The sequence below is a fragment of the Vombatus ursinus genome, unplaced genomic scaffold (genome assembly GCF_900497805.2).
Source record: "Vombatus ursinus unplaced genomic scaffold, bare-nosed wombat genome assembly UNPS02014793.1, whole genome shotgun sequence".
Classification (NCBI taxonomy): domain Eukaryota; kingdom Metazoa; phylum Chordata; class Mammalia; order Diprotodontia; family Vombatidae; genus Vombatus; species Vombatus ursinus.
In genome coordinates, this window is record NW_020954571.1 from 18102172 (window position 1) to 18125340 (window position 23169).

The window sequence follows — 23169 nt, forward strand, 5'->3', positions numbered from 1 at the left end:
CTTGCTCACTTTTTCTGTCTACTAAATTTTGTTATTCATAAAGAATGTATTGTAGCCAGCTTGACATGGAGTTCTGCATCCCTGGCAAATGACAAATAGATTATTTAATTATTATTCCACATAGGCAGGGAACTAGCCCATGCCAAATCTTAAAAACAGCTAATTCTGGTACAGTACCTAATTATGATTTCTACCACATTCCTAATCCACTAGCCTTCACATTGTCCATCCTGCTACTAAGAAACCTGTCTCGTTGAAAGGTTTGTTCCAGGCCTGACCAATGTGTTATCTCAACATATGCTGTTAGTCTGATATGCTTACCCCTCTATCATCTCTGTCTGTCATGTTTAGAACTGCCAAGGGCATGATAAACAATGATTCCCCTCTATTTGGGTAGTAGCTGCCCATCATTATTAGCATCTCACTTAGAACCATCAGAAGGAGTGAGAAATTGTGAGAAGCCACTGCTGGGGATGCTCCATGTTGTCACAAATGGAATATCTCATGGTGGTTGTGTGTGTGTGTGTGTGTGTGTGTATCACTTACAGAGCGTTACTGGGAAGGAAGAGGACAACTCCTGGCTGCAGGTGAAGAAGGTGTGGTTTCGAGACCTAAAAAAATCAATACAAATAAAAAAATCAGTCTTCTTTTTGTTATCTCATTTACATTGTTAGTCATTGTTCATGTTTTCTCATGGTTCTGCTAATTACATTATATATTAGTTCAAACAAATATTTTCATATTTCTCTGAATTTCTCATTCATTATTTCTCATTGCAAAACAATATACTCTTATATTCACATAACACAGTTTTTCAGGCAATTATCTCTTTTTAACAATAATTACACTGCTATGAATATTTCCCTTGAAGTATTATAACAAAGAAACAACAAACAAAAAAAAGATGTCTATTCAAAGGTTTCCATAGCAGCATGAAAGTTTCTAAGTGTCCCACTATAAGGGAAAGGTTAAATGCATTAGGTAAATTTATAATGTCATTTAGTGAAACAATCATATTTTATTAAGTGCTTACTATTTACTAAGCACTGTGCCAAGTGCCAGGGATACAAAGATAAAAATAAAATCAGACCTCCCTTCAAAGTATTTACATTCTTTCTAGGAATCCAACATGCTCATTTATAATTACAAAGACAGAATCTATACAAAAATAAGTACAAATATGTGGGATACAAAGAAATATTGAAAAAAATTTATGAAATACTGAAAAAATGGAAAATCAGAAGCAGAAGGGAATACACATTTTCTAGAATCATAGAAGGAAAAGTACTTTTTGGCATAAGTGGGTCTACCTTGACCTATTCAATCAGTGTTCTTAAACCATGCTATAAATAGCCATTTTGGCAAATAGGGCAAGTAGATAGAAATATGCCCCCAAATCAAAAGTTTAAGACTAATGTGTGTTTGTGTGTGTGTGTGTGTGTGTGTGTGTGTGTGAGAGAGAGAGAGAGAGAGAGAGAGAGAGAGAGAGAGAAGCCCTTAGGAACAAAAAGTCTTGTCGGGAAAAAAAATCTAACATACTCATTTACCATGCAAGTATTTGTTAAGTTAGGGGACCATCTCCAGTCATCATGATCTATATTTTGCCACTGGACCCAGATGGTTCTGGAGGAGAAAGTGAGGCTGATGATTTTGCACACCCCTCCCTCACTTAAATCCAATGTATTTGCAAGGCATAGCATCACATTCCTGATGTCATGGTCCTTTTTCGAGCATGAAGGACAAACAACAATTTATCAAGTTAGAACTATTCACAAGAGACTGTGCTAGTGCTAGGTGCTGGGAATATAAAGACAAAAAGAAAATCCCTGCCTTTAAGATGCTTGTATACCACTAGCAAGAAATAACAACTACAGATATAATTGAGAGTCTTCCTAGGAAAGCCTGCATTGGGTTGGGTAGGGGAGCTCTACAGACCTGAGATGTGGGGGAACTCACTTGAGGAGGGTTGGCCAAGAGGAGGAATTTTGCTTTCTGGTGCCTTCCAGCTTTAAGTCTTTGGGGAAGTGTTCATGTGTTCCGTAGCTTAGGGAGCTTCTCATGAGAAAACTCTCTTTAAAAGCAAATCAACAATAGAGTTGCTAAGAAGTCGTCAGTTATGCAAAGTTATACAGTCAGTATGTGCTAATGATAATACTTAAACTCAGGTTTCCTCATTTCAAGGTTGGCCCTCTAACCATAGTACAACTGGTCTTGCTGTCTCCATTTTAACCATTTTTTTTTTGTAGCAGGGTGCTAAGTTTCAGTTTTTATGTTGGTAAAGGGGTATTGTGAGCATTCTCCCAATGTCCTGAGGCAAAGCTATGATTTTCGTAACCTAGTTATAGTTCTGATCCTAAATCATAATCTTATTTCCTCTGTTTTTCCCCCTCAGGTTCTTTCTCCTTTGACAACAAATCTCTTCCACCGAGCCATTTCCCAGAGTGGTGTTGCTCTTATGGAATGCCTATTCAGTTCTAACATCAAATCAACAGCTTAGGTTGGCTTTTGGCATTACATGATTCTCTAAAACCTTTACTCCATTTACAAACTTACAGTATTTAGAACTATAAGGAATATTAAAAATAATTTTGGAATGCCCTCTCATTTTCCAGAGGTAAAAATGGAAGCCCTACATAAGGAAGTGACATGTCTAAGTCACAGGAAGTTTTTTGTTAATTAATTATTTTTAAATTAGCAAAAAATTTTTTTTCTTCCAATTCATTTTCCTACTAGAAAAGAAAAAAAAAAGAAAAAGTCTTATAACAAACATGCATAGTTAAGCAAAAATTCCCACAGTGGCTAAGTCTAAAAATGTTTGTCTTCTTTTGCATACTAGTCCCTCATGTCTCTCTCAGGAAGTAGGCAACATTCTTCAACATCAGTCATTTGGAATCATTATTCATCATTTTGTTGATCTGAATTCTTAAGTCCTTCAAAAATATCTCTCTAAAAGTCTGTTGTGTTATACAAATTGTTCTCCTAGTTCATCTCACTTTACTTGGTGTTCAATTTATACAGGTCTTTACAGATTTCTCTGAAACCATCCTCTTCATCATTTCCTGGGACACAATAGTATTCCACTATATTATATACCATAATTTGTCAGCTCCTCCCTATTTGTTTGCCTTTACCGAAGATTTCTCCAAGTATTTTTATACATAGCACCTATTTTTGGGCAGGTGGGAAGGTATCACTTTGGGCACATAAGCCTAGAGTTATCTATAGGTCAAAGGGTATGTCTAGTTCACTAATATTTTAGTAATAGATTCAAACACATTTCTAGAGTGTCTAGGCCATTTAACAGCTTCATCAATAGTTTATCAATATCCTTCTCCTGCAACTTTTCCAACTTTTATGATTTTCCCTTTTTTGTCAACTTTACCAATCTGATGGGTGACCTCAGAGATGCTTTCATTTTCATTTTTCTAATTATTGGTGATTTCAACATTTTTTCAAATGAATTTTAAGTAGCTTGTATTTTTTTTTTCATTTGAGAACCAATTTCTCATATATTTAACATTTTATCAGTTGTTGAATGGTATGTTTTCTTACAAATTTGAATCAGTTCCTTCTGTGTCTTAGAAATGCATATTTTTTTTTTAGTGAGGCAATTGGGGTTAAGTGACTTGCCCAGGGTCACACAGCTAGTAAGTGTCAAGTGTTTGGTCTGAGGCCGGATTTGAACTCAGGTCCTCCTGACTTCAGGGCCAGTGCTCTATCCACTGCGCCACCTAGCTGCCCCCTAGAAATGTGTATTTTATCAGAGAAATTTGCTACAAACATTTTCTCTAGTTTGCTATTTCTCTTCTAATCTTAATTGATTTTTTTTATTTCAAAAAGATTTCTATTGTCAAATTCATATTTATTTTCTGTGACTCTGTTCTTTGTTTGGTCATGAATTCTTTCCCTATTCATTGATCTAAAAGGCAATTTCTTCCTTGTCTTATAATTTGTTTGTGGTATAGTCTTTTATAGCTAGGTCATGAATTCATTTAGAACTTATCTTGTTATATCACATGAGGTTTAAACTAAGTTTCTCTCATACTGCTGTCTACTTTTACTGCTAGTTTTGTCAAACAGTAGGGTCTTACCCCAAAAGTTGAGGTCTTTAGACTTATTGCTTGAGGAAGTACTGTGCCTAATCTATTTCTATAATCATAAATCACACAGGAATGGGCAGGGCTATTTGAATCTCACTTCCCTGGCTTTCATTTTGGAACTTTTCCCAATGTACCATGTCATACCTTCAGGAATATAAGGTTATCTCTGTTAAATTTTGTTATAGAAAATTGCAGCCTTTGCTGGGTGTAAAACAGCTACTTCAGCCAGCATGGTTCACTGTATGCGGCAGAAGACAGAAGAGATCCTGAACACAACTCAAAAGATGGTCGGTGACCCTAGAGTTCTGACCCCTTATCTTTTCAATAAGATTCATTTTACATGGTTGCTTCAGACCCTTTAATTCCTCTAGGCAATTTGGATGATTTGTCATTGACTTGCAGAATTTCACATCAGTGAGTTTGGAAGGAATGTTTTTTGGTTTTTTTAAGGTTTTTATTTATTTATTTATTTTTGGTTTTCAACATTCACTTCCACAAGATTTTGATTTCCAGATTTTCTCCTCATCTCTCTCCCCACCCCAAGACAGCATACAATTTGATATGGGCTCTATATATATGTTCTTATTGAACTTATTTTTACATTAGTCATGTTGTAAAGAAGAATTAGAACCAATGGGAGAAACCACAAGAAAGAAGAAACAAAAAAAAAGAAAAAAAAGAAAAGAAAAAGAGAGAGCAAATAATATGCTTTGATCTGCATTCAGACTCCATAGTACTTTTTTGGATGTAGACAGCTTTATCCATCATGAGTCCTTTGGAGTTGTATCCTTGCATTGTTGAGAAGAGATGAGTCTATTAGTTAGTCATTGTACATTATGGTTGTTACTGTGTACAATGTTCTCCTGTTTCTGCTCACTTAACTCAGCATCAGTTCATGCAAGTCTTTCCAGGTTTGTCTGAAGTCTGCCTGCTTGTAATTTCTTATAGCACAACAGTATTACATTACATTAGTATGCCACAATTTGTTCAGCCATTCCCCAACTGATGAGCAACCCCTCAATTCCCAATTCTTTGACACCACAAAAAGAACTGCTATAAATATTTTTGTACGTGTGGGTCCTTTCCCAATTTATATGATTTCTTTGGGGTATAGCCCTAGAAATGCTATTGCTGGGTCAAAGGGTATGCACATTTGTTAGCCCTTTGGGCATAGTTCCAAATTGCTCTCCAAAATGGTTGAATCAGTTCACAACTTCACCAACAATGCATTAGTGTTCCAATTTTCTCACATCTTCTCAGCACTTATCATTTTCCTGTTTTGTCATGTTAGCCAATCTGATAGGTGTGATGTGGTACTCAGAGTTGTTTTGAATTGCATTTCTCTAATCAATAGTGATTTAGAGCATTTTTTTCATATGAGAATAAATAGCTTTAATTTCTTCCTCTGAAAACTGCCTGTTTATATCCTTTGACCATTTATGAATTGGGGAATGACCTGTATTCTTATAAATTTGACTCAGTTATACATATATTTTAGAAATGAGGCCTTTAGTAGAGACACTGATTGTAAAAATTATTTTTTAGGTTTCTGCTTCTCTGCTAATCTTGGTTGCATGGGCTTTGTGCAAAAACTTTTCAATTTAATGTAATCAGTATTATTCATTTTGCATTTAATAATGTTCTCTGTCTCTTGTTTGGTCATAAATTCCAGCTAAATCTGACAGATAAACTATTCCTTCTTTGTCAGTTTGCTTATAGTATCAGCCTTTATATCTAAATTGTGTACCCATTTTAATTTTATTTTGGTATATGTTATAAGATGTTGGTCTATGCCTAGCTTCTGTCATACTATTTTCCAGTTTCCCTGGCAGTTTTTGTTAAATAGTAAGTTCTTATCTCAGAAACTGAAATCTTTGGTATAGTCATTGACTATTGTGTCTTGTGTACCTAACCTATTCCACTGATCCACCACTCTATTTCTTAGCCAGTAGCAAGTAGTTTTGATGACTGCTGCTTTATAATACAATTTAAGACCTGGTATGACTAGGCCACCTTCCCTAGCATTTCTTTTCTTTAATCCCCTTGATATTCTGAACCTTTTGTCCTTCCACATGAATTTTGTTATAATTTTTTCTAGCTCTATAAAATAGTTTTTTTATCATGGTTTTCAGGTAGACTGATAATTCTTAAATTGTCTCTCCTGGATCTATTTTCTAGGTCAGTTGATTGTTTTTCCAATGTGGTATTTTTTTCCTATTTTTTCATTCTTTTGATTTTGTTTGATTCTTGATGTCTTATAAAATCATTAGCTTCCACTTGCCCAATTCTAATTTTTAGCAAATTGTTTTCTTCAGTTAGCTTTTGTACCTCCTCTTCCATCTAGCCAATTCTACTTTTTAAGGAGTTGTTTTCTTCAGTGTACTTTTTTTTTTCCATTTTGACAATTGTATTTTTAAAGGAATTGTTCAATTTTTCTTCTACCTCTCTTATTTTACTTTTAAAATCCTTCTTGAGTTCTTCCAAGAAGGCTTTTTAGGCTTGAGGCCAATTCATATTCCCTTTTGAGGTTTTGGATGTGGATATATTGACAATGTTTTTCTCTCCAGAATTTGTGTTTTGATCTTCCCTGTCACCAAGATACTTCTCTATGGCGATTGTTTTTCTTTGTTGCTTCTTTCTCATGTTGTTTGCCTTTATAAAATTGATCTCTACTTCTGGGGCAGAGGGGGTACTGTCCCAGGCTTCTTGTGCAGGGGGCTGGGGGCCTGGTTACTGGTATTATGTACTAGGGCTTCAGGTGTTGGCAGCTGGAGGCTGGAGGCATCTGGTAGCTTACCTGGTGCTGAGTTGGAGTTGGTGGTGGTGGCTAGTGTGTGCTGGTGTTGGCGCTTGCCTGCTACACCACAGTGGGGCTCAGGATCTCCCACTGATTTGCTGAGGTGGGGCTTGACATTGGCTTGCTGGGATGCCTCCCATCCTGTACTAGTCCCCTTCAGCCACAGCAAAAGGGATGTTTCCTGTTAATCCCCCTAGCCTCCTGAAGTAAAAGACTGCTGTACCTCATCTTTCTGCTGGCTCCACTATTTCATGATTTTTCCTGGGGCAATATTCTTTGGATTTTCAAAGTCAATAAAGGAGGGTGAGAGTGATTTACTGCTTACTCCATCATCTTGGTTCCTGGAAGTCTGGGAATATTTATTTTACCAGAAATATAAGGCAATTTTTGTACCTGGTTTTAGTGGAGACAAAATGCTCCCTTGAATATTGCTAGGGGGATGCCTTGGTTTGGGCTGGTGTGTGTGAAGAAAATAGGTTAGTACTGGTAAGAAGGCAAGGGAAGAGCTCAAAGGCAACTTATATATAGGAAAGCATTACAATAAATATTTTTGTTAACCCAATATTATTCAGTTGTCCCTCTGATCCTGAAGGATACAAATATTGATAGCAATCTCTTTAGTGTATTGGAGAAAATCTCTGATTTCCATGTTACTAATAGCTCTGACTTTACCAAAAGGCTCTCCCCAATTCACCTTGTTTTCTTTGAAAATCACCCATGTTATGATTTAGTAAAGGGTTTTTCAGGTTTAATTTCTGATGTCCACCTGCCTACACACAAGGTACTTGACCAGAAGAGTTTCTCATGTCCCTTCTCACACTGGGATACCGTACTTTCAGTATTTTTGGGAAACTATTCTTATAGAGAAGACTAAGGTGTGTGTGTATGTGTTGGCAGGGGGAGGAGGTGTTCCTTGGAACTACAGGGAACTTGACTTGTTGCTTTTCCTAAAGAGAAGGAGTTTTGTAACATAGGCCATCCTAGAGAGTTATCTACCTTTTTCAGTGAGGCCAATCTGACTAAGACCTAAGATATTGTCCAAAGTACAAAACAAAATGCAGCCTTGGGATAATTATTTACATCTTTGTTACACCAAGAATTATTTGTATAATTGTCTTAATTTAATCCTTTGTACACATGAACCCAGTTTGTTAGGGACTAGTAGTGAATTTTTGGAGACTCCAATCATTCTATAAATTCAAAAAAAGGGCCTAACCTTTCAGAAGTGTTCAAAAATGCTAAGTGCCAATTATAAGACTATGCGTGGATTTCAAGATCAGATTGGACTTATTTAAAAATTTAGGGCAAATTGTCCCCTTTCCTATGTGTAGGCCTATATGACTCCTCAGGCTTTTCTTCCAGAGGTCTAGCTTGAGGGAAGAGTAGGAAGGAGAGCAAAGACCTCTAGGTCCTCAGGTGGTTGCCCCAAGTTGGAATTCTAAGAGACCTTGTGACTCTTCATGGATTCCACAACCTGACTTTCATCATGGTGTGAAGAGCAGGGACCAGAAGTCTTATGCACTTCATTCTTGAACATAATCTTGAGAAAGCATGAGAAAGAACCTGATAGATGCAGCCACAAGATAAGCACTTTCTGGGAAATTTTTTCTCACTTATCCATCTTTTGTCTATCTTCACAGGAACTAATCAGCGTGGATTTCGTAGGAGACCTTACACAGGTTAGACATCCTTGTTTTCTTAATTATTTGAATCTGGCTTTCTTTAAGCTCCAGTTAAACCCAAGTAAGGTAACCCTGTTGGAATGAAGTCATTTAGGCCCCATACCTCTGAGGAGCAGTCTGCCCCATTCTCAGTCTACTGCCAGGTTAATATTCCATAATAACCACTAATGAAAATGCTCTCTTTAAGAGACTGAGGTGTTTTGCTTTCCCTTTCAGAGCATCCCCCTAGAAAAACACCTGACCTGGACTTACAAATTATTTCAGAAGTTGTAAGAGACATTATCAAGACTCTAGGCAAGGAATGCTATGATCATTAATGCCAACCACCTTTTATATGCCCTGTGAGAATGATGCCTGCAATGGATGGTGGATGTCTTTGCTTTGGGTTAATTATCAACTAAAAATGTTGGGGGGTTAATTGGCCCATTTGAGATTCTAATCTTTTTCCACTCAGTTCTTTAAAAATAAACTTTCTCCCTAGGTCCTTGTCTTCATTCATCACCACTACAAAGATAGTTCCCATTGCAATATTTGTAGAAACTCTAGGAACATTTTTTTTATTCAAATTGTTCCTTAAATCCCACCTACTCCAAGGTATCCTCTAGGACTAATCAAAAGAGAACAATAACTTCCCTCCCACCCCACTGTCTCTTAAGCTTGGACTTTTGAAACTTTCTAGGTTTTCACCTGATCCACACAGCCCTGGTTTGTATATATAAATCTTTCCTCTCTTCTTTGGTCAGGTGTGATATTGTTATAAAGCATTATTTAAGATGGGGGGGAGCCAAGGTGGTGGAGTGAAAGCAGTGACTTGCTTGAGCTCTCCCCCAAACCCTTCCGAATACCTATAAAAAATGGCTGTAAACAAATTCTAAAGCAGCAGAACCCACAAAAAGGCAGTGAAATGTATTTCCAGCCCAAGACACCCTGGATGGTTGATTGGAAAGGCATATCGCGCTGGGATGAGAGAGGAGTGCAGTTTGATGTGGGCACGCAGGCCTCAGCAAACCTGGAGCAGGCCCCAGAGGACTGAATCATGGGCAGCTGTGGGGGTTTCCAGACTTCTCAACCCATGAATGCCAAAGACAACTTAGAAGGTCAGTGGGAAAAGTCTGTGACTGCGGTGAGAGAGAAGCTAGGTCTCAACCACAAGTCCAAGGCAGCAGCTGCCTACTGAGCTTCTGGCTTACAGACTGAGGGGGAATTGAGTGGCTGATCAGAGGGGGATCACAGGGATCTCTTTGCCAGTGCTGAGGCAGAATTCTCTTGCTTTGCCCATGCTTGGATATGGGTCACAGTTCTGAGGGGTGGTCCTGGTGCAAGGAAGAGCAGCGCTGGCATGGTGGACCTTGTAGTGAAGGTGGAGAGGAAACACCTCGCCCCTTATCATAGCACCTTGGAAGAACTGAAAATTTACAGTTCTCTAGAAGTATCTCTGAAAACAGCTATACAAACCCCCAAAGTTTGGGACAGTACATTCTCCACATTGGAAGCAGACCTCTATCTTAACAAGAGTTTAAAACTCAAGTAATTGGCTGGAATCCTGAGCAAACCAAAAGAGTCAGACTATATTATCTTAGTTTGGTGACAAAGAAGATCAAAACATACAACCAGAAGAAGACAACAAAGTCAAAGCTCCTACATCCAAAACCACCAAGAAAAATATGAATCAGTCCCAGGCCTTGGAAGAGCTCAGAAAGGATTTTTGAGAAGCAAGTAAGAGAAGTAGAGGGAAAACTAGGAAGATAAATGAGAGTGATGCAAGAGAATCATGAAAACTAGTCAACAGTTTGCTAAAGGAGACCCAAAAAGATACCAAAGAAAATAATACCTTAAAAAATAGCCTAACCCAAATGGCAAAAGAGGTCCAAAAAGCCAATGAGGAGAAGAATGCCCTAAAAAGCAAAATTGGCCAAATGGAAAAGGAAGTCCAGAAGATTACTGAAGAAAACACTTCTGTAAAAATTAGAATAGAGCAATTGGAAGCTAGTGACTTTATGAGAAATCAAGACACTGTAAAACAAATCGAAAAGAATGAAAAATTACAAAACAATGTGAAATATCTCATTGGAAAAACAACTGATCTGGAAAATAGATCCAGGAGAGAGAATTTAAAAATTATTGGACTATCTGAAAGCCATGATCAAAAAAAGAGCCTACACATCATCTTTCAAGAAATTATCAAGGAAAACTGTCCTGATATTTTAGAACCAGAGGGCAAAATAGAAATGGAAAGAATCCACCAATATCCTCCTGAAAGAGATCCCCAAAGGAAATCTCCTAGGAATATTGTAGCCAAATTCCAGAGTTCCCAGGTCAAGGAGAAAATATTACAAGGAGCCAGAAAGAAACAATTCAAGTATTGTGGAAACACAATCAGGATAACACAAGATTTAGCAGCTTCTACATTAAGGGACCATAGGGCATGGAATATAATATTCTGGAGGGCAAAGGAGATAGGATTACAATCAAGAATCACCTGCCCAGCAAAACTGAGTATAATCCTTCAGGGGAAAAAATGGTCATTCAGTGAAATAGGGGACTTTCAAGCATTCTTGATGAAAAGACCAGAGCTGAATAGAAAATTTGACTTTCCAATACAAGACTCAAGTGGAACATGAAGAGGTAAACAGGAAAGAGAAATCATAAGAGACTTATTAAGGTTGAACTGTTTACATTCCTACATGGAAAGATAATATTTATAACTCATGAGACCTTGGGGGTAGTTGGAGAGAAACAATTATATGTATGTATGTAGATAGATAGATAGATAGATAGATAGATAGATAGATAGATAGATAGATAGATAGAGAGAGAGAGAGATAGCAGGCACAGGGTGAGTTGAAGATGAAGAGGTTATATCTGGAGAATAAATTTAAGGGGTGAAGGAAGATTATACTAGGAAAAAGAGAAAGGGAGAGGTGGAATGGGGTAAATTATCTCACAAAAAATAAGAAAAGGCTCTTACAGTGGAGGGGAAATGGGGGGAGGTGAGAGGGAATGAGTGAATCTTATTCTCATAGCATTTGACTTAAGGAGGGAATAACATACACACTCAGTTGGGTGTGGAAATCTGTCCTACCCTACAGGAACATACAGGGGGAAGGGGACAAGAGAGTAGGGAGATGATAGAGAGCAAGGCAGATTGGGAAAGGGGGTAATCAGAAGCAAATACTGCTGAGGAGGGACAGGGTCAAAAGAAAGAATAGAATAAATGGGTGGGTGGGATAGGATTAAGGGAAATAGAGTTAGTTTTTCACAGCATGTCTACTATGGAAGTGTTTTGCATAACTGCACATATATAACCTATATTTAGTTGCTTGCCTTTTCAATGAGGGTGGGTGGGGAGGGAGGAAGGGAAAAAATTTGGAACCCAAATTTTAAAAACACATATTTAAAAAAATGTTTTCATATGCAACTGGGAAATAAGAAATACAGGAAATGGGATACAGGAATCTATCCTGCCCTACAGGAAAATAGAAGGGGAAGGGGATAAGAGAAGGGGGGGGGGCATAGAAGAGAAGGCAGACTAGGGGAAAGGGTATTCTCAAAATTTTGTGGAAGTAAATGTTGAAAACTAAAAATAAATAAATCTATTAATAAAAAACAAAAGAAATATTGTTTGATGAAGAACTGTGAATGACTTAACTATTCTCAGCAATACAATGATCCAAGACAATCCCAAAGGACTGATGACAAAGCAGACTATCCACTTCCAGAGAAAGAACTGATATTGATCGAATACAGACTGAAGATTCTATTTTCACTTTTTTCTTTCATTCTTTTTCTTTTATTTGAGTCTTCTTGTACAAAATGATTAATGTGGAAATGCTTTTTATAAAATTGCACTGTGTAATCTATATTTGATTGCTTACCATCTCAGGGAGGGGGAAGGAGAAGGAGGGATAGAATTTGGAACTCAAAACTTCAAAAAATGTTAAAAATTGTTTTAATATTTAGTTTGGGAGAAATATATATATATACACACACATATACACGGGGGAGAGAGAGATGGAGAGAGAGAGAGACAGAGAGACAGAGACAGAGAGACAGTGACAGAGACACAGAGAGAGACAGAGAGAGAGAGAGACAGAGAGAGACAGAGAGAGGGAGAGAGAGAATACTTAGTTCTTGGCACACAGAAGTCACCTAATAAGTGCTTGTTGTCTTCTTCTTCTTCTTCTTCTTCTTCTTCTTCTTCTTCTTCTTCTTCTTCTTCTTCTTCTTCTTCTTCTTCTTCTTCTTCTTCTTCTTCTTCTCCTCCTCCCTCTCTGTCTCTCCCTTCTTGGTTCCCAGGGCGGCCTGCTCCCCACCCTCACTTCCAGATTAATTGACAGATCTCCTTTCAATCCTTTATAATCCATATAGCAACACAACAGATTGTTATACATCCTTTCTCCCCATGAGTGGGTTTGGAAGGCCCTCTATGTCACTGGAATTCAAAGGGATTAGTTGATAGTCACCCATGCTGAATGACAAAATAAAGTTTTTGAAATTCAGTCACCATGAATAAAGTCTTGGAAGTCATTCCTTTCAGGTTCCTGCCAAGTTGTTGTCCACAAATTTATTCAAATGTTTCTTGAACCAGTTGTACCCTTTTGAGATAATGAAACTCAAAAATATATTGCTGGTCAATAAAATAAAATCCCTTTTAAAAAGAATTATTTAGTTATTATTAGTTTTCAATGTTCATTTTTATAAGATTTTGAGTTTTAAATTCCCCCCCTCCCCAAGATGGTGTGCAATCTGATAGAGGTTTTACACACATAATCATATTAAACATATTTCCACATTAGTCATGTTGTGAAAGAAGAATCAGAATGAAAGGGAAAAACCACGAGAAAGAAAGAACAAAAAAGAAAAAAAAAGAAAAAAGAGAAAGTAAAATGCTTCTATCTGCATTCAAACTCCATAGTTCTTTTTCTGGATATGGGTGGCATTTTCCATTATAAGACTTTTGGAATTATCTTAGATCATTGTATTGCTGAGAAGAGCTAAGCCTAATAAAGTCAGTCATCACACAATGTTACTGTTACTGTGTACAATGTTTTCCTGGTTCTGCTCACTTCACTCAGTATCAGTTCATGCAAGTCTTTCCAGGTTTTTGTGAAATCCACCTGCTCATCATTTCTTATGGAACAATAGTATTTCATTACATTCATATACCACAACTTGTTCAGCCATTTCCCAATTGATGAGCATCCCTCAATTTCCAATTCTTTGTCACCACACATAAAAAAACTGCTATCAATATTTGTGTACATGAGGGTCCTTTTCTTTTTTTATGACCTCTTTGGGCCACATACCTAGTAGTGGTATTGCTGGGTCAAAGGGTATGCACAGTTTTATAGCACTTTGGGCATAGTTCCAAATTGCTCTCCATAGTGGTTAGTTCAGTTCACAACTCCACCAACAATGTATTAGTGTTCCAATTTTCCCACATGTCCAACATTTATCATTTTCTTGTTTTGTCATGTTGGCCAATCTGATAGGTGTGATGTGGTATTCAGAGTTGTTTTTAATTGCGTTTCTCTGATCAATAGTGATTTAGAGCATTTTTATATAGATATAGATAGCTTTAATTTTTTCCTCTGAGAACTGCCCGTTCATATCCTTTGGCCATTTATCAATTGGGGAATGACTTGTATTCTTATGAATTTTACTTATTTCTCTATGTGTTTTAGAAATGAGGCCTTTATCAGAGACACTGGTTGTAAAAAATTATTTACCAGCTTTCTGCTTTCCTTCTAATCTTGGTTTCATTTGCTTTGTGTAAAACCTTTTTAATTTAATGTAATCAAAATTATCCAATTTACATTTCATAGTGTTCGCTATCTCTTTTGTTTGATCATAAATTTTTCTGTTCTCCATAGATCCAACAGGTAAACTATTCCTTGCTCTCCTAATTTGCTTATAGTATTACCCTTTATGTCTAAATTGTGTACTCATTTTGACTTTATTTTGGTATATGGTATAAGATGTTGGTCTCTGACTAGTTTCTGCCATGATGTTTTCCATTTTTCCCAGCAATTTTTGTTAAATAATGAGTTCTCATCCCAGAAGCTGAAGTCTTTGGGTTTATCAAGAAGTAGATTACCTTAGTCATTGACTACTGTGTATCATGTACCTAATCTATTCCACTGATCTACCTCTCCATTTTTTAGCAAGTACCAAGTAGTTTTGATGATTGCTGCTTTATAGTACAATTTTAGATCTGTTATGTCTAGGCCACCTTCCTTTGGGTGTCTTTTCATTGATTGCCTTGATTTTCTGGACCTTTTGTTCTTCCAAATAAATTTTGTTATTATTTTTTCTAGCTCTATATTTTGGTAGTTTGATTGGTATGGCATGGAATGAGTAAATTAATTTAGGTAGAATTTCATTTATATTCATATTTATTTTATTAGCTTAGCCTACCCAGGAGCAACTTACATTTTTCCAGTTATTTAGATCTGGCTTTATTTATGGGAAAAGTGTTTTGTAATTGTGTTCATGTAGTTCCTGACTTTTCCTTGGCAGGTAGACTCCCAAATATTTTATATTGTCTACAGTTATTTTATGTGGAATTCCTTTTTCTATCTCTTGCTGATGGGCTTTTTTAGTAATGTGCAGAAATGCTAATGATCTATGTGGATTTATTTTATATCCTGCATTAGTTGAGATATTGAACTGATGTCCTACAGTCTGGCTTGCATTACTGACATCAAAATATAGTGGAAAGAACCCTGGATTAAGAGTTGAGTGATGCCTATCAGATTGGCTAACATGACAAAACAATAAAATGATAAATGTTGGAGAAGATGTGGAAAAATTGGAACTTTAATGCATTGTTGGTGGAGTTGTGAACTAATACAATCATTTTGGAGAGTAATTTGGGACTATGCCTGAAAGGCTATAAAAATATGCACACCCTTTGACCCAGCAATCTCTAGGGCTAAAGAGATCATACAAATGGGAAAAGGACCTACATGTACAAAAATATTTAATGCAGCTCTTTCTGTGGTGGCAAAGAACTGGAAATTGAGGGGATGCTCATCAATTGGCTGAACAATTTATGGTATATGAATGTAATGGAATACTTTTGTGCTGTAAGAAATTATGAGCAAGCAGACTTCATAAAAACCCGGAAAGATTTGTAAGGACTGATGCTGAGTGAAGTAAGCAGAACCAGGAGAATGTTGTATACAGTAACAGCCACGTTGTGCAATGACTAACTTTGATAGACTTAGCTCTTCTCAGCAATTCAAGGATCTAAGACAACTCCAAAAGTATTAGAGTGGAAAATGCTATCCACATCCAGAGAAAGAACTATAGAGTTTGAATGCAGATGGAAGCATCCAGCATCCAGATCTAAATAACTGGAAAAATATAAATTGCTCCTGGGTAGGCCAAGCTAATATAATAAAATGAAATTATACCTAAATTCCATGCCATACCAATCAAACTACCAAAATACAGAACTAGAAAAAATAACTATTTGCTCTTTTTTCTGTTTTGTTTTGTTTCTTTTTTTCTTGTAGTTCCTCATATTGGTTCTAATTTTTACTTACAACATCACTAATGTGAAAATATGTTTAATAGGAATGTACATGTAGAGCCTATATCAGATTTAACACCATCTTGGAGAGGGAGGTGGGAAGGGAGAGGGAGGAAATTTAAAATATAAATTTTCTTCTTTGTAATTTCCATAGTTGGCTCCTGGCTCTACCTACTCTAGCCAAAGAAAAGAAATCCAATTTCTACTCTCCATGACAGCTTTCTTGAATACAGCTGTTATAACCTCCCTGAGTCTTTTGTCTTTGGCTAAAGATTTCAAGCTCCTTCAATAAACTTTATATAACATGAAATCAAGGACCTTCGCCATCCTGGTTGCCCCCCATTGGAGTCTTTGTTTACATTTCCTGTACACATTCCTTTGAAAAAAAATCTCATTTTGTTGGAGTGTACCCTATGTCCCTTCAGAGAACTCCCACTTTTCTTACTCATTGGCATTGTTTCTCTTTCTGTCTTAAGACCTTCATTCTTGAGAGGTTCTCATCCTTCCTAGACTGATTTTCCCCCTAGAATTTTAGTCCATGAAATCCTAGAGACAGTTAGGTCATATAGTGGATAAGCTGGCTGGACCTGGATTCAGGAAGACCTGAGTTCAAATTCCACTTCAAACCTTTTCAATCAGTGTGACATGACAAGTCACTTAACTTTTCTTGGTCTTAGTTTCCTCACCTGTAAAATGGAAATAATGGTATCTACCTCACAGAGCTGTGAGGATCAAAAGACCTAGCATATGCAGTGTTTTGCAAATCTTAAAGTGCTATATAAATGTGGGCTGTTATTACTACTTTTATGATTATCCTACCTATCCTTTCACTGAACTGTTGAAATCTGCTTTCTCCAAATCTAGAGCTCTGATTCTGGACAAAAGGAAGCAAATGCAAATTAGGCTGTATTAAAAGAAACTTGACTTCCAAAAATAAGGAGGCTACTGAATAAGGAGATTTTGTATTCTACTCTGGTCAAAGTATTATTTTAAATTTTCAGTGCAACAGTTTAGTAAGGACATTAGTAAGCGAAGATTGGCTAGACAAGAGCAATTAGGATGCTGATAGACCTTTAGATTATGCCATATGAAGATCATGTAAAGAATCAAGGGATATTTAAACTGAAGAAGGCTGAAGAAGGACATTGTAGTTATTTTCAAATAGGTGAAGGGCTGTAATGTGGCAGAGCAAATTAGATTTTTTTTTTCATTTTAGCCCTATAGACTAGAACTAGGAATAGTGAAGTGATATTGCAGAAAGGCAGATTTAAGCTTGACATAAGGAAACTATTCTTAATAACTAGAGCTGTACAAAAGTGGAATGGGCTGCCTAAAAGGTTGTGTTCCCCTTCACTGGAGGTCTTTGGGTCAAGGATAGATGGCCATTTCTTTGGGTATGTTCTAGAGGGGCTTCCTTTTCAGTTATGGGTTGTACTAGATGGCATATGAGCTCCCTTACAACTCTGAGATTATTAATTCTGTGACAGAAATATCAGATTTAAAACAATCAGAATACAATAAATATTTTAATTGATTTAATCTAAGTTGGTATACAAATACAACCAGTTTGTTTTGCTATCTTCATAATTCTGTAAAGTATACAAAATAGGTATCATTATCCTCATTTTACAAGTGAGTTAACTGAGAATTATAGAGTATGTGACTTGTCTACAGTTGTTTATCTAGGGAATGTTAACCATATCTTTGCCCTCTTGGCTCTGAGACTAGTGAGCTTTTTTTTTCATGTTCAAATAAATGTTATATAAGTTCACAGGAAGGATTGATCTGTATGGCTAGAGAAAGAGTTCTTACCCTGGCATCTATGAAGTTGATTTTTAAAATATTTTGATAACTGATATACTTCAACATATCGATTTGATATATTCCATTTTGACTTACTAAATTTGATAGATTGCAATATTATTGCTTTCTTTCCTAACACTGTATATTTTATTTTATTTATTTAAACATTCTGAGGAGTCTATGCCACAAAAAAAGTAAGAACTTCTGAGTTAGAGAAATCAGGGAAGGCTCTTTAGAGAATATAGCACTTGAATATGGTCTCAAAAAGGTGGGGAAACCATAGCCTCATTCAATGCTTACTTTTTATCTGTGCAGCCAGGGTAACCTTCTATAAGGGATTAGTTTTTGTAACCTCGCATTTTTTCTACACATTTGGCCACATTAATTGAATTAAGTTTACTTAACTAGTTTTCTAATTCATTGTGTTCAAATCAGTTATAAAACAGGCAAAAGTAATTGATTCACAAATAATCCATTGGTGAGATAAAGATAGTACCCATAAAAGTCCTTGTGGTTTAGAATAAAGCTGCAGGTTCTTGTCCCTGCTGACCTCATCAATAAATGCAGAAAATGTGTCACTCCGTAGTCCATAGAGGAAGGAGATTTTTAAAAATCACACATTTAATTCTCTGGTTAGCATGAGAAAAATGTTTTCATTACTATTTTTTTTCCTTTCAGAAAATCACATTCTTACCTGCGGTTGTAAATGGAATATTTTTCCCCAAAAGTCCCAGAGATCTCCTCACTGAAAAGCAATTCAATCACATCCCCTATATTGTGGGATTCAACAGTGATGAATTTGGCTGGATTTTTCCAAATGTGAGAACATTGTGTTACTTCTTTATTCTCATGTTTCTTCTGTCTCCAGGACCAGGAACTCCTTAGTGGCTTAGCAAAGAAAAAAAAATTGTCTTCATTATGATGGGCCATTCTGTAGAGTTAGCCTTATACTTTTCTTCCAGCATTGGATTATATTTCCAAGGAATTACTCTAGGCAATGGTCGAGTTATTGATGTTGCAAAGCTGGTATTTAGTACTCTCTAACTGAAAGATCAGTGACCTTAGAGACCATCTAGTCGAAATACCTCATTTTGCCAATGAAAAAAACTAAGGCCCAAAGAAACAAGGGATTGGCAGGGAGTCACATGTGACTTGGTGGAAAACAGCATTAGAACTCAGGCCTTCTACTTTTCTGAGTTGCAGTTCCACAGCCCAGTACATAGGACCTTCATGCTATCTTCAACTTAAAGTTAAAGTTGAATAGAATGTGTTTAAGACATTGAGTTTGATATCTGATATCACTAATGTGGAGGCAATATGGCATAATGGAAAGAGTATGGATTTGGGATCTGAGACCATAAGTTTGAATCTTGTCTCTGCTACTCACTACTCATGTGACATTGTGACAGTCAGTTTTGTGAATTTCAATTTGTTGTTTGTTTGTTTGCTCTTTTTACTATACAATGAGTTGGTTGGACCAAATGATCTCTAAGAGTTCTTTTGGCCCTGAATCTCATACAAAATGATCTTATTTAGACACAAATGATAAATATTCAGGTATAAATGGTTCAGTATTACTACTCCTCCCAATATCACTTATGTTATCCTGGGAGCACTCATATAACCTTAAAGAATGTAGACTTAGTGATGGAATTAGAATAGACAAGATGGAGAAACTTACATGATTATAGTTAGAAGTGGCTATAGTTACAGTCTCTTTAAAACTCAGATAACTATGTCAATCAGTCAGTCAATCTAATGGGGGAAACAACTATCAAGCAAATATTGGCCAAAAAAACTATATACAGAAAAAAAGAAAGGAAAAAAAAGAAAATAGGAAAGACATTAGAATTAAATGAGGTTGGGAAAGGACTCTTATAGAAGATGAGATTTTATCTGGAACTTCAAAAAAGCCACAGAAACCAGGCTACAGATATGAGGAAGGAGAACATTCTAGGCATGGGGGAAGCCAGAGAAAATGGCCAAAACGAAGATATGGAATGTCTTGTTCATGGAATAAGAAGGAGGCTAGAGTCACCAGATCAAAAAGTATGAGGTGGGGAATAAGACGTATAAAGACTGTAAAGGAGTGTGTGTGTGTGTGTGTGTGTGTGAGGAAATGGGGGGGGTAGGTTATGAAGGACTTTCAGTGCCAAACAGAGGATTCTATATTTGATCTTTGATATGATAGGATGCCATTGGAGTTTACTGACTCAGGGGCACAGGAGCAGGGCATATTGTTGGACCTCTGCTTTAGGAAAAATCACTTTGGCAGATGAATGGAGAATGAATTAGGGTAGGGAGAGACTTGAGGCAGGCAGACCCACCAACAGGCTATTAGAGTAATCCAAGCATGTGTTTATGACAGCCTGCACCACAGCAGTGGCAGTATCTGAGGAGAAAAGAGGGCATATTTGAGAGATGTTACAAAGGTGAAATGGATAGGACCATAGCAACAACTTGAATATGGGGTAGGTAGGGGGGAGGTGAGAGCACAGAGTCAAGGATATATAAGCCTTAATCTCAGGAAGCTGCCTATTGGCTAGCCTTGTAAACACAATAGGAATCCTAGTTTTAGTGGCTGTTTTAATCAGTTGGATAAAAGTGTGGCAACTATTATTTTCATAATTTAAAAAATATATATTCTATTTTTGTGGTTTCTTGGGATATTTTATAGGTTAAATGATTCATTGATATAAGCCAACTTGGAGAATTCTATTCCAGTGACAAAGATAAAATAAGAGCGTTTTCTTCATTTATTTCACATGGAATACTTTACTTCCTTTGTTAACCACTATCGCTTTTTTTATGAATTTTTATTTTCATTTAATTAAATAAATAGCTGATTATCTGTTTATTTGTTTTGCAGATGACAGGATATCCTCTATCAGGAGATAGACTTGACCAAGAAACAGCAACAGGTCTTTTGTGGAGTTCCTACCCACTTGTTGTAAGGGACCTAAAATCACAGTATGTCAGAGCAGAGAAGGAACTTACAATATAAATTGGCAGATGGGGGGTGAGGGGGAAGCTTAGAATGCAGAATGTTAGAACTTGAGGGACCTAGAACCAATGTAGTTTCTATAGCTTCATTGTAAAAATGGAGAAACTGAGCCCCAGGAAAGGAAAATGACAGTTTTTCAGTGGCAGAACCAGGACTTGAAAACAGGTTCATTTTTAACTTTTGCATGTTTTCTACTGAACTATAATGGTTCTGTGGAGCAGCTCAGTTGCTCAGTGAATAGAGTGCTGGGCCTGGAGTCAGCAAGACCTGAGTTCAAATCTAGCCTCAGACACTAACTGTGCGACCTTGGGCAAGTCAATTAACCCTATTTGCCTCAATTTCCTCATCTGTCAAATGAACTGGAGAAGGAAATGACAAAGCACTCCAGTATCTTTGCCAAGAAAACCCCAAGGGGTCACAGAGTTGGGCATGACTAAGCGACTGAACAGCATAATCATTCTCTAAATATATGATATTAAAAGAAACAATATTTTATAGGGCAGTTAGCCTTAGTAAGTAATGTTATAAATGGGTAATTGATTAAACAATTTATAGCAAGATTTCATAACATTATGGTGAGGCTTGGTTACAATGACTTGACAATGTCATCGAGAAAAGATGTTGCTTGGGCCAATCTTTTGTAGGGTATAAATTCAATGAATAGATGAAATGATGTACGTATAGATGACAAAATGGAAGATATGAATGAATGACCAATCACTTTTCATTCTTTGCCTCATGACCCCTCCAGAAAATCCCCAAAGACCTTACTCCTGTGATAACTAAGGAGTGTCTTGGAGTGACAGAAGATCCTGTCAAAAAGAAAGGCCTATTTCTTGACATGATGGGAGACTTGATCTTTGGGATTCCTTCTGTAATAGTGGCTCGTCTTCACAGAGGTGAGTTCCCAAAGGTACTAGAGAGGAGGTTAGTGATAGAGTCAGAATTAGCCCTCCCACTTTTTAGTTAAGAATGCTAACTCATTCTAGAGCTATTTGGAACAGGTCCTACCAAGAAGCAGAGTAGATAACTGTACATGTAAATAAGATAGTACTGAGCTTTAGAACAGGAGACCTGAGTTCAAATCTGGGCTTGGATATTTCTTAAATGTAAATTAGAAAGATATAAAGGTTTTGGTAGAGAAGAAAGCAACAGTTTGTGAGCAGAGGGCATTGGTAAACTGAAGATAACATCATGATGATACCTGGTGCCTGCCTAGGAATCTAGAATGGCCTGCCTTTATCAAGCAGAGATTTGATGACCCTATCTTGAAGATGCCACAGGAGATTAGAAAAGGTAATGTAAAATATCTTTGCCATGACTAAGATTCTGTAATTAAGGGTGAAGAGTACAAAGATCTTGCTAAATTACCCTAGATATGAGTAAAGATTTTAGAAAGAGTAAATTATGTGCAATATCATTCTGCATGCCTCTGTTGCCACCTCTCTATATATTTTTTAAACATATTTCCAAATTAGTCATGTTGTGAAAGAAGAATCAGAACAAAAGGGAAAAACCATGAGAAAGAAAAAAAAGAGAGAGAGAAAATCGTATGCTTTGATTGGTGTTCAGACTCCATAGTTCTTTCTCTGGATGTGGATAGCATATTCCATCTTGAGTCTTTTGGAATTGTCTTAGATCATTGTATTGGTGAGAAGAGCTAAGGTCTATCAGAGTTGGTCATCACATATGTTACTGTTACTGTGTACAATGTTGTACATGTGCAGTTATGCAAAACACTTCCATAGTAGACATGCTGTGAAAAACTAACTCTACATCCCTTAATCCCATCCTGCCCCCCACCATTGATTCTATTCTTTCTTTTGACCCTGTCCCTCCTCAGAAGTATTTGCTTCTGATTACCCCCTTTCCCAATCTGCCCTCCTATCATCCCCCTATTCTCTTGTTCCTTTCCCCTCCTATTTTCCTGTAGGGCAAGCCAGATTTCCATACCCAATTGAGTGTGTATGTTATACCCTCATTAATTAAAATCCTATGAGAATAAGATTCACTCATTTCCTCTCACCTTCTCCCATTTCCCCTCCACTGCAAGAGCCTTTTCTTTTCTGTTTTTTTGAGATAATTTACCCCATTCTACCTTTCCCTTTCTCCTTCTCCTAGTATAATCCTCTCTCACCCCTTAATTTTATTCTCCAGATATGACCCCTTCATCTTCAACTCACCCTGTGCCCTCTATCTATCTATCTATCTATCTATCTATCTATCTATCTATCTATCTATCTATC

At 36.8% G+C, this 23169-nt stretch overlaps 1 protein-coding gene across 1 annotated transcript in view; it reads left to right on the plus strand.

Moving 5' to 3' along the window:
- LOC114048541 (liver carboxylesterase 1-like) overlaps positions 1 to 23169 on the plus strand; it is a 49562-nt gene that overhangs the window by 11016 nt on the left and 15377 nt on the right. Inside the window, 6 exon segments of the mRNA XM_027869531.1 lie at positions 2393 to 2497; positions 4286 to 4387; positions 8538 to 8576; positions 18598 to 18738; positions 20789 to 20869; positions 21675 to 21822. Coding sequence (XP_027725332.1) covers positions 2393 to 2497; positions 4286 to 4387; positions 8538 to 8576; positions 18598 to 18738; positions 20789 to 20869; positions 21675 to 21822 — 616 coding nt within the window.